The 12,837-nt window shown below is 42.0% G+C and overlaps 1 protein-coding gene across 1 annotated transcript; it reads left to right on the forward strand.

Annotated features, from left to right (window-relative positions):
- The first annotated feature begins 6,485 nt into the window (after positions 1-6,485).
- Positions 6,486-12,635, forward strand: agt (angiotensinogen). Its single transcript, XM_064950326.1, has 5 exons — positions 6,486-6,663; positions 9,229-10,038; positions 10,178-10,451; positions 11,146-11,302; positions 11,564-12,635. The coding sequence occupies exons 2-5, from the start codon at positions 9,267-9,269 to the stop codon at positions 11,738-11,740; spliced, it is 1,380 nt and encodes a 459-aa protein (XP_064806398.1). The 5' UTR covers positions 6,486-6,663; positions 9,229-9,266; the 3' UTR covers positions 11,741-12,635.
- Positions 12,636-12,837: the final 202 nt, after the last annotated feature.

A 12,837-nucleotide genomic window follows, 5' to 3' on the forward strand; every position in this document is an offset into this window, starting at 1 on the left:
GATGTGTGGCCTTGTACTATTATGTGTATAAGAAGACCACAGCAGTGTTAGATGAATCATTCTTATCGAATAAATTATGCAAATATATTTTTGTCATTTAGCAGACATTCTAATCCAGAGCGATTTACATGAGCAATTAGGGTTAAGTGCCTTACTCAAGGGTACATCAGCAGATTTTTCCCCTAGTCAACTCTGGGATTCTAACCAGTGAGCTTTCGATTACTGGCCCAATGTTCTTAACCGCTAGGCTGCCTGCCGACATGTTGGCTTGAGATCAGTGGAGGCTGCTAAGGGGAGGACGACTCATAATTATGTCTGGAATGGCGTGTAATGGCTGGAATGGAATGGTATCAAACACATGACGTGTTTGATAACATTCCATCCACTCCATTCTGGCCATTATTATGAGCCATCCTCCCCTCAGCAGCCTCCACTGTTTGAGATACATTTCAGATACAACAGACACAGGCAGTTAACTCAAACAGAAGGAGCTTTTCCCCCTCTTGTGGCTTTTTCAGAAACTACCATATCTCCCAGAAAACATCCAGCATTTCCTGCCATTACTCTACAGTACAGGTATAGGATCAAAATGTTAGCCAGTCTGCTACAGCAGAGAAATAATCCTGCAGAAACAGGAAATATTAATTATTATGTGGATTATAATTAATGGACATTTTTGTAGGGGTTGCTATTGGGGGTGATATTGCCTTCTCCTGTTGATAAAAATAACTTCAAACAAAATGATGTAGATCATATTAAAATCCATATTGGCAAAGGCCTTGACATTGTGCGTACTGTGTGAGAACATTATGACTACATCAATGGTCTTGTGAAACATATAAACATTGTCACACCTGTGCTTGTTAAATCAAGAAACAAAACAGATATGGTGTTCATACTTCTCTTCTGAACGTTATGGAATATCTCACAAACAAAGTATGTCTTCCCTAACCATCTCAAATGAAATCACATTGTATTTGTCACATGCTTCGTAAACAACAGGTGTAGTCGACAACCTTGTAACCCATTTCAGGGTCGTTCATTAAACTCTATCTTTTTCATTTGACTAAAATAAATAATTACTTCAATTTCAGCAAGCAAAACTACACTGAACAAAAATATAAACACACATGTAAAGTGCTAGTCCCTTTTTTCATGAGCTGAAATCAAAGAAATATTCCATACGGATACAAATGTTATTTATCTCAAATTTTGTGCAGAATTTTTATCACATCCCTGTTAGTGAGCATTTCGTCATTTGTCAACATAATCCATCCACCTGACAGGTGTGGCATATCAAGAAGCTGATTAAACAGCATGATCATTACACAGGTGCACCTTGAGCTGGGGAAAATAAAAGGCCACTCTAAAATGTGCAGTTTTGTCAATCAACACAAAGCCACAGATGACTCAAGTTTTGAGGGAGCATGCAATTGGCATGCTGACTGCAGGAATGTCCAGAGAATTGAATGTTAATTTCTCTACCACAAGCCGCCTCCAACGTCATTTTAGAGAATTTGGTAGTACGTCCTGTCCTGCCTCACAACCGCAGACCACGTAGGGGTGGGGGGAGGGGTGGTGGTGGGGTTTTGGGTGCTGAGGAGTATTTCTGTCTGTAATAAAGTGCTTTTGTGGAGAAAACCTCTTTATGATGGGCTGGGCCTGGCTCCTAAGTGGGTCAGCCTGGCTCCCAAATGGGTGGGCTATCATTGTGTTTACTTTATAGCTACCTACACAAATAGCTAGCTAGAACAAAGTGTTAATAAGATACAAATGAATTAAAAATATTTAAAAGCAATAAATATAAAAGTTGTCCAGTAGGCATCTAACTCAACCACAAGGCTCTCCAGAGGGTGGTGTGGTCTGCACAAAACATCACCAGGGTCAAACTACCTGCCCTCCAGGACACCTACAGCATCCAATATCACAGGAAGGCCAAAAAGATCATCACGGACAACAACCACCCAAGCTACTGCCTGTTCACTCCGGTACCATCCAGAAGGCGAGGTCAGTACAGGTGCATCAAAGCTGGGACTGAGAGACTGAAAAATAGCTTCTATCTCAAGGCCATCAGACTGCCTACAATCAGACTCAAATCAATGGCCACTTTAATAAATGGATAACTAGTCACTTTAAATAATGCCACTTTCATAATGTTTACATATCTTACATTACTCATCTCATATGTATATACTGTAATTTATACCATCTATTACATCTTGCCTATGCTGCTCGGTCATCGCTCATCCATATATTTATGTACATATTCTTGTTCCATGCCTTTAGATTTGTGTGTACTAGGTAGTTGTTGTGGAATTGTTAGATTACTTGGCTCCGGGCAGCCGAGCGGAAATGGAGGAAAACTCGCCTCCCTGCGGACCTGGCATCCTTTCACTCCCTCCTCTCTACATTTTCCTCCTCTGTCTCTGCTGCTAAAGCCACTTTCTACCACTCTAAATTCCAAGCATCTGCCTCTAACCCTAAGAAGCTCTTTGCCACCTTCTCCTCCCTCCTGAATCCTCCTCCCCCTCCCCCCCCTCCTCCCTCTCTGCAGATGACTTCGTCAACCATTTTGAAAAGAAGGTCGACGACATCCGATCCTCGTTTGCTAAGTCAAACGACACCGCTGGTTCTGCTCACACTGCCCTACCCTGTGCTCTGACCTCTTTCTCCCCTCTCTCTCCAGATGAAATCTCGCTTCTTGTGACGGCCGGCCGCCCAACAACCTGCCCGCTTGACCCTATCCCCTCCTCTCTTCTCCAGACCATTTCCGGAGACCTTCTCCCTTACCTCACCTCGCTCATCAACTCATCCCTGACCGCTGGCTACGTCCCTTCCGTCTTCAAGAGAGCGAGAGTTGCACCCCTTCTGAAAAAACCTACACTCGATCCCTCCGATGTCAACAACTACAGACCAGTATCCCTTCTTTCTTTTCTCTCCAAAACTCTTGAACGTGCCGTCCTTGGCCAGCTCTCCCGCTATCTCTCTCAGAATGACCTTCTTGATCCAAATCAGTCAGGTTTCAAGACTAGTCATTCAACTGAGACTGCTCTTCTCTGTATCACGGAGGCGCTCCGCACTGCTAAAGCTAACTCTCTCTCCTCTGCTCTCATCCTTCTAGACCTATCGGCTGCCTTCGATACTGTGAACCATCAGATCCTCCTCTCCACCCTCTCCGAGTTGGGCATCTCCGGCGCGGCCCACGCTGGATTGCGTCCTACCTGACAGGTCGCTCCTACCAGGTGGCGTGGCGAGAATCTGTCTCCTCGCCACGCGCTCTCACCACTGGTGTCCCCCAGGGCTCTGTTCTAGGCCCTCTCCTATTCTCGCTATACACCAAGTCACTTGGCTCTGTCATAACCTCACATGGTCTCTCCTATCATTGCTATGCAGACGACACACAATTAATCTTCTCCTTTCCCCTTCTGATGACCAGGTGGCGAATCGCATCTCTGCATGTCTGGCAGACATATCAGTGTGGATGACGGATCACCACCTCAAGCTGAACCTCGGCAAGACGGAGCTGCTCTTCCTCCCGGGGAAGGACTGCCCGTTCCATGATCTCGCCATCACGGTTGACAACTCCATTGTGTCCTCCTCCCAGAGCGCTAAGAACCTTTGCGTGATCCTGGACAACACCCTGTTGTTCTCAACTAACATCATGGCGGTGGCCCGTTCCTGTAGGTTCATGCTCTACAACATCCACAGAGTACGACCCTGTCTCACACATGAAGCGGCGCAGGTCCTAATCCAGGCACTTGTCATCTCCCGTCTGGATTACTGCAACTCGCTGTTGGCTGGGCTCCCTGCCTGTGCCATTAAACCCCTACAACTCATCCAGAACGCCGCAGCCCGTCTGGTGTTCAACCTTCCCAAGTTCTCTCACGTCACCCCGCTCCTCCGCTCTCTCCACTGGCTTCCAGTTGAAGCTCGCATCCGCTACAAGACCATGGTGCTTGCCTACGGAGCTGCGAGGGGAACGGCACCGCAGTACCTCCAGGCTCTGATCAGGCCCTACACCCAAACAAGGGCACTGCGTTCATCCACCTCTGGCCTGCTCGCCTCCCTACCACTGAGGAAGTACAGTTCCCGCTCAGCCCAGTCAAAACTGTTCGCTGCTCTGGCCCCCAATGGTGGAACAAACTCCCTCACGACGCCAGGACAGCGGAGTCAATCACCACCTTCCGGAGACACCTGAAACCCCACCTCTTCAAGGAATACCTAGGATAGGATAAGTAATCCTTCTCACCCCCCCTTAAATGATTTAGATGCACTATTGTAAAGTGGCTGTTCCACTGGATGTCAGAAGGTGAATTCACCAATTTGTAAGTCGCTCTGGATAAGAGCGTCTGCTAAATGACTTAAATGTAATGTAAATGTTGTTAGATATTACTGCACTGTCGGATCTAGAAGCACAACAATTTCGCTACACTAGCATTAACATCTGCTAAACATGTATGTGACCAATACAATTTGATTTGATTTGATCAATACACAGAGTCAGTACAAAGATACAGGCGTCCTTCCTAACTCAGTTGCCGAAGAGGAAGGAAACCACTCAGGGATTTCACCATGAGGCCAATGGTGACTTTAAAACAGTTACAGAGTTTAATGTCTGTGATTGGAGAAAACTGAGAATGGTTCAACAAAATTGTAGTTTCTCCACAATACTAACCTTATTGACAGAGTGAAAAGAAGGAAGCCTGTACAGAATAAAAATATTCCAAAACACGCATCCTGTTTGCAATAACGCAATAAAGTAAATTACAGAAAATGTGGCAAAGAAATGAACTTTATGTCCTGAATACAAAACGTTATGTTTGGGGCAAGTCCAACATAAAACATCACTAAGTACCACTCTTCATATCTTCAAGCATGGTGGTGCCTGCATCGTGTTAAGGGTATGCTTGTCATCAGCAATTTTGGGGGGGATAAAAGAAACAGAATAGAGCTTAGAACAGGCAAAATCCTAGAGGGAAACCTGGTTCAATCTGCTTTCCACCAGACACTAGGAGATGAATTCACCTTTCAGCAGGACAATAACCTAAAACACAAGGCCAAATCTACACTGGAGTTGCTTACCAAGAAGACAATGAATGTTCCTGAGTGGCCTTGTGTTTTATTGACCTTAATCTACTTGACAATCTATGGCAAAACCTGAAAATGGTTGTCTAGCAATGATCAGAACCAATTTGATAGAGCTTGAAGAATTTTGAAAAGAATAATTGGCAAATGTTGCACAATCCAGGTGTAGAAAGCTCTTAGAGACTTACCCATAAAGCTGTAATTGCTAAAAGTGATTCTACAAAGAATTGACTCAGGGGTGTGAATACTTATGTAAATGTATGTTCAGAGTAATAATATGTAGATGAATGATAAAGACAAAATAACATAATCCACCATAACTCCATATTACAATATTTTCATCAATACGGAACATCCCACTGGCCACGCACAGGTTGAATCAAAGTTGTTTCCATGTCACTTCAATTCAATTCAATTGAACCAACGTGGAACAGACGTTGGATTGAAGTGAAGTTACCAAAACAATTCAGTTGGTGGCAGCATTGTTTCAGCAAAAAGGGACTCTGCTTTTCGATTGTTATTATTTTAACTAACAATTTTGGGTACACTGAGTGTACAAACATTAATAACTGCTCTTTCAATGACACAGACTGACCAGCTGAATCCTGGTGAAGGCTATGATCCCTTATTGATGTCACTTGTTAAATCCACTTTAATCAGTGTAGATGAAGGGGAGGAGACGGGTTAAATAATTATTTTTAAGCCTTGCAACAACATGGATTGTGTATGTGTGCCATTCAGAGGGTGATTGGACAAGATAAAACATTTAAGTGCCTTGTGTATCAAGAATAGTTCACCACCCAAAGGACCTCCAGCCAATTTGACACAACTGTGGGAAGCATTGGAGTCAACATGGGCCAGCATCCCTGTGGAACGCTTTCGACACCTTTTAGAGTCCATGCCCTGATGAGTTGAGGCTGTTCTGAGGGCAAAAGTGTTCCTAATGTTTGTATGTAACACATTCTTTACAAGTAATGCATAACATGTAGTGGTTGACATAAACTGACATTATCATTTATTATATCTATAAATTAAATGTGTGATATAAACCTTATTTAGGGCGCTGACAACAAAGTGTTATCATATTTTGTGATGTAAAAACAACAGATGTTCAGTGGGTGCAGCCAAACTATAATGTTGACCTTTTCCTATAAAGGCTTGCTGCAATGCACCAAGAACTTGTGGAGTTTATCACTCACATTCACACTCCCACAAACATACACAAACACATTGTATTTTTCTTACACACTTTGTGATTCCAACCCAAGAGATGGAAAACCTGTCTGACACAATTTCCTGGTTTCCTCTTGTGAAAGTCAGTTAATCCCGCAAACCACTGCTTGCGTCATGTTCAGAGTAAATACATTGGGCACAAGTACAACAGGGTGGTCTTCTGCTCTGAGCAATTTATTTATCAGCAAGTACAAAAGCCACTCTGGAACATCACAGAATACTCAGTGACGCAATGGTCTAGTTAATGAGTAACTCAGGGGTTCAGAGCTATTCGTTTTTTTTAAGACAGACAGCAAGTCCACTGCTGACCTCAATTAGGCTACAGCAATAGCAAGCCATCACAAGGTAAGGCAAAGCTTTCTCAATTCACTTTCAATGTACTTGTACAGAAGTACAGTGTTTGCTTTTATAGCGTATCAAAAAGCTGTGATTCAGGAGACATGAGAGAGGGAATATGATTTGTCTTAAAAATCTATGTAAAAAATATTGACCTCTGTTTATCAAGATAGTGAATGTCTTCAAGTTTTAAATTAAAACAAGGAGACTTACTCCAGCAACACTTCTGGGTTTTACCATACAATACTGTATTTGTTGGAAACATATTCTGTACCTTGTTTAAGAAAAGGGAAGGAGAAGGGAAGCATTCAAACAGTGTACAAAAAAGAGAATTTCAGCATTTTTTAAATGTATTTACATGACCCAATATCTTTGCTTACTGTAAACCTAATCATTAATCCAGGCCATGTATTCCCAGAAAGAGGGGGCTCTTGTGTTTGTTCTGTACTTCCAGAACTCTCATTATTTGGTAGTCATCCAACACAATAATAAAGTACATTTCATAGGCTATGTTTAAGTAACAATATGGAGTGATCATTTGAAAAAAGTGGTATTTATGGATAAGTAGGCCTATCCCACTTAGCATGGACTGACGCCGACGTCATTTGTTTGGTCCAGTCCGTATCAGCCTTAATTTGGCCCAAACTTAGACGTCTATGTTTGGTTCACGTCCGGACCAGATCAAATTTGACCGATTATAGACATCTATGTTTGGCCCAAATATAGGCCGGTCCGGACCAGACGTCGATGGATGTTGAAATCAAGGCCAGTCCGGACCGGCCTTTATTTGGGCCAAACATAGACATCTATGTTTCACAAGTTTGGACAGCACAGTACAGTACAGTAGAGCACAGCAGAGTACATTACAGTACTGCACAGTACAGCACAGCAGAGTACAGTACAGTAAATAAAAGTAGAGCATACTACAGTACAGTAGAGTGCAGTACAATACATTAGAGCACAGTAGAGTACAGTAAAGTATAGTTCAGCACAGTAGAGTATAGTGTAGTATAAAGTACTATATTGTACCCTAATTTACTCGAATGTACTCTACTCTACTGAACTAAACTGTGCTGTACTCTACTGAATTTAACTGTACTGTACTCTCTTGTGCTCTAGATAAACAACAGGTAGATAAACAACAACATATCACAGTCAAAGAAATAAAAAATATATTTCTGTAACCATTACTGAGAATGTTATTGTAGTTGAAGTGGTCTGTTGATTTACTCTATAGGTTGGACTATGTTGCCACCAGTTTTATAAGCTTTAGAAAATGTAATGTAAATGCATGTGATAGATGGGAGCAGATCTTCAGTTAAATGTTACATGGATAGAACAAATATTATTGTGATATAATGCTTACTTATTGAGAATGTATGTGTAGTTAAAATTTGGCCATAGAATCGAGTCCGTAAATTATTTATTTTCAACTTTCATTTAGAACCGAAAATGAACCTGATTTCAACGTCTGGAAAATACGTATTTTCAACTTTAAATCGGAACCAAAAATTTAACTGAAATCAACGGTCGGAAAATACATATTTTCAACGTCCAGAAAATTTCCTTTCAATGTCTGGAAAATACATATTTTCAACGCACAGAAAATATTCTTATTTATTTCCACCTTTCATTCAGAACCTACAATAAATATATTTTCAATGTCATTTTGCTAACTGGGATGTAAGAGTTGTCTAAGCCAAGATATTAATTAGCTCCCCTTAGCAGATCTATACGATCAGAATTTAGGGTTGGACGTATGTTTGGATAGTGGCTAAGCTGTTTTTCTTCTGTGGTCAGTTCCATATGTACTTGCTATGGCCTAACCTCTAACCCACTGACCTCTGCAGCTGAAGGCGAGCCAGCATCCCATTCACTATCCAAAAAGAAAAGGACAGATAAAGTAAAAATAAATCAATGACTGACAGACAGACCTCAGCCAGTGGCGTAGTGCAATTTTGCTGCCCTACGCTTAGACCCCCGCTTAGCAAGCCTGCATTTTGCCATGAGTCTAAGAGAAAATGTTTCTGTTTAGAGCTAATTTCCTGCTATTCTAAACATTTTGCCATGAGGCTGAGAGAAAATGTTTCTGTTTAGAGCTAATTTCCTGCTATTCTAAACATTTTGCCATGAGGCTGAGAGAAAATGTTTCTGTTTAGAGCTAATTTCCTACTATTCCAAACATTTTGCCATGAGGCTGAGAGAAAATGTTTCTGTTTAGAGCTAATTTCCTGCTATTCTAAACATTTTGCCATGAGGCTGAGAGAAAATGTTTCTGTTTAGAGCTAATTTCCTGCTATTCTAAACATTTTGCTATGAGGCTGAGAGAAAATGTTGCAATTTTAAAGCTAATTTCCTGTTCTTCTAAACATGTTTTTAATGGCTTATGACGTGTTCATATGCTATCTGGTGTCCTTACCTGCGGGGGTGTGTTCTAGACAAGTGACCTCAGCTCAATGTTCCAGGCAGCCAATCATGATATGAGATGGTAAACATTGATAACAAAGCCATGGCTTGAAATAGTAACAGACACTGACAGAATAAACCCTATGACCCTTTTCTATCTCTTCACAGAAATATTCAAAGGAAATTTCTGGCCAAAAAGGCAGAACATGCGTCATATATTTTGCCCTCTCCTTCTGCTCTCCTGCCTCTCGGTAGGCCTAGCGAACCGTGTATATGTCCACCCGTTTAACCTCTTCGCCTCTGAGAACGTCAGCTGTGAGACCATCAAAACCGAAGTGACCAAACCTCTGGAGACTGTCCCTTTGACCCCCCTTAACAATGACAGTGTGGTGCCTGACACTCGAGACTTCTCAGGCACTGACAGACTGAAACAGAAAGTCACTCAGCGCACTGCTGTACTGGCAGAGCTGCTCAACTCTCTGGGCCTCCGGATGTACAAGGCTCTGAGCAGCAAGCAAAAGGACTCCAACACCTTGCTCTCGCCCATGAACACCTTTGGCTCTCTGGTCACCTTGTACCTGGGGGCCTCCAAAAAAACAGCCATCCCTTACCAGCAGCTGCTGGGACTGAACAGGGACACGGACAGAGACGACTGTGTCTCCCTAGTGGACGGCCACAATGTTCTTCGCACTCTGCAGGACATCAATTCCCTGGTGGACGGGCCCAAGGATGAGATCAACACTTGTGTGTGGGCCTTTGCTCGCAAGGGCGCTGACCTCTCGAAGGACTTTGTCCAAGGCACCCAGGACTTCTCTGATGCCTCATACATCAGAGCAGTGGATTTCTCCCAACCCCAGGAAGCTGAGACCCAGATCAACAACTTCATCCAGAAGACATCAGACAGGAAAATCACGAGCGTGTTCAAGGACCTTAGCTCAACCACAGATCTACTGTTTGTCAGCTCTGTCCATTTCAAAGGTAAACACTCATAGTTTTCACACAAGCCAAAAAACACATACAGTACAATAGCAGTGTCAAAACATTGCAGCAGCAGACAAAAACAATTCTACAAAATCCACATCATAAGCAACAAACAAGCTATTTTTCCCTTTTTCAGGCAACTGGAGGAAGGCGTTCCAGACAGAGAAAACTACCATGCAGGAGTTCAAGGTTGATGCAACAACAACTGTCATGGTCCCTCTCATGACCCACACAGGCACCTACAAGTACCTGAATGATAAGGACAGGAAGTGCACCGTGGTGAAACTATCTCTGAGCAAACGGGCCTACATGCTGCTGGTGCTGCCTCACGAGGGAGGCAGCCTGCATGACATGGAGTCTCAACTACAGTCAGACATCATCTCTGGCTGGCACAGGCATCTGAAGGAGGGGTAAGTCAGAAAATATCTGAGCTCCATCTTGCAATGTTTCTGACAGATTTATGTTACCTATGATGACACCTAGTGCTGTATTATGTGCTGCATTAAACATTGATAACTATTACTGAAATATTGGAGCTCAAAATATTTCTGTCCCGAGGAGAATATCTATTTTTTGACAACTGACACCAGTTCACACTTTGCGCCACAAAGATTTGTGGAAAGACAAAATCAATTGATCAATAGTAAGCTATTTTAAAAGTAGAATCCTTAATTGAAACAATAATAAAGCCGTCACCCCGCCTGTGTTTTGGTAAAAAGCAGAAGTATGGCCCTGGAAAAATGTAACCACTCTCAAATTCAAAGACAGAGCCTATGGATGCAAGGACTGGCCATCCATTATATCAACATTATAATTTTAACCAAGTTTTGAGGCCATACAGTGTTTGTTTACAATTACATTGTTTGCAAACAATGGAGTAAAAGAAGCTTATATTTTGGATTCTGATGGGGTTAAACTAAGCTCATGAGGCATTTATAGGTTATATTCTTCAAGAATCAATGGGTATATATCGTTAATTTATAAGTCCTTAAATGGATGTAGCAACTAAGGATTCCAGCTTTAATGGAACATGTACTGTAGCAGCTATCAGGAATAGGGACAGAAATAAGCACTGTGCAAACTGGTCAGTTGTTTTCCCTGTAGGTTCCTGGAACTGTCTCTGCCCAAGTTCTCCATGACAGCCTTGACTGACCTAAGGTCATTGCTCTTTGACATGGCAGCTGAGATTGAGAAAAGTCTGCTGGGTTCAGATGCTAAGTTTGAGAGACTCAGCAGTAAGAAGCCGTTCAGTGTTGATAAGGTAAGATCTAGATTTCCCCCTTAGTGGTATAGGAACAACAAAAATATGTTTACCTAAACCTGTGATAGGGAGCAGATAGATACTAAACTAAACAGTACCTTTACAAATTGCAGCCTACTATGTACGGTGAATGCAAATAGACAAAAGAGAGAGAATGGGGGAAAGAACTGTTGGTACTCTAGTACTCCTATAGTCTTTTGCAATAATTTGTTGGAATCTAATGGTGATTTGGAGCTCATTGTAGTAGTGCATCTCTTCCAGGTGTTCAACAAAGTCATTTTTGAGATGTCTGAAGGTGGTGCTGAGACTCAAGACAAGACCCAAGATGAAGGGGTTCCCCTCAAATTCACTGTCAACAGGCCCTTCTTCTTCGCTATTGTAGAGGGAAACTCCAATGCCATTCTCATGCTGGGAAAAATCAGAAACCCGACTCTTTAGGGCTTCTACATCAACATAACAAATCTGTGACCAGCTGCAGAAGAATGCACATGAAAGCCTCCTGGATCAGCAGACTTGCGGGTTTGTACTGACAGATCAATGCAACATTGCATGTTCCCTTACTAGTATGATCATTTATTCCAGGAGTTAAGAACTTATGTATACATCATGTTTGTGAAAAAACACAATATTATGCTGTATTAAGATGTAATGTATTCACATAGAGCACATTCAAATCAAATCAAATTGTATTTGTCACATGCGCCAAATACCACAGGTGTAGACCTTACAGTGAAATGCTTACTTACAAGCCCTTAACCAACAACGCAGTGTTAAGAAAATCCCTAAAAAAGTAAGAGATAAGAATAACAAATAATTAAAGGGCAGCAGTAAATAACAATAGCGGGGCTATATACAGGGGGTACCGGTACAGAGTCAATTTGCAGGGGGGCACCGGTGTTGAGGTAACTGAGGTAATTATGTACATGTAGAGTTATTAAAGTGACTATGCATAGATAATAGCAGAGAGTAGTAGCAGCAAGGGGGGTGCAAATAGTCTGGGGAGACAGATTTGATTCGCTATTCAGCAGTCTTATGGCTTGAAGCTGTTAAGAAGAGCCTCTTGGACCTAGACTTGGCACTCTGGTACCGCTTGCTATGTGGTAGCAGAGACAACAGTCTATGACTAGGATGGCTGGAGTCTTTGACAATTTTTAGGGCCTTCCTGACACCTATATCTAACATTATGCAGATCTTTGTGTCTAATATACATTGTAGAATTACTGCAATGTACTTACTGTTTGCTATGATAAAGGTAGACAAGGTCTGAATTTGTATATTCTATTATGCTAAGAGTTTGTTTTGTTGCGATTGCATGAATAAAACATTGTTTCTCTATTGTTGAAATGTCCATTTGTCTTGAAAAATCCTTTAAAAAAAAGGGAACAGCTCCTGACTATATTTCTCCTGAGACTTAAAGGTTTAGATAACATGGGGCTAATAATGACAAACATCTTCACAAAACCAGACCGTAAATAATGAAGTCGGATCCCCGTCTCTCAAATGAACTGAATGTCACTGAGCTTCATGATATGCCT

Source organism: Oncorhynchus masou, chromosome 31 (genome assembly GCF_036934945.1).
Source record: "Oncorhynchus masou masou isolate Uvic2021 chromosome 31, UVic_Omas_1.1, whole genome shotgun sequence".
Taxonomy (NCBI): domain Eukaryota; kingdom Metazoa; phylum Chordata; class Actinopteri; order Salmoniformes; family Salmonidae; genus Oncorhynchus; species Oncorhynchus masou.

Excerpts from the sequence above, each read along its gene's own strand:
- agt (XM_064950326.1), top strand. The coding sequence starts at position 9,267 with ATGCGTCATATATTTTGCCCTCTCCTTCTGCTCTCCTGCCTCTCGGTA. Across the intron at positions 10,039-10,177 it reads CAGCTCTGTCCATTTCAAAG|GCAACTGGAGGAAGGCGTTC; the intron begins GTAAACACTCAT and ends TCCCTTTTTCAG. Across the intron at positions 11,303-11,563 it reads AGCCGTTCAGTGTTGATAAG|GTGTTCAACAAAGTCATTTT; the intron begins GTAAGATCTAGA and ends CATCTCTTCCAG.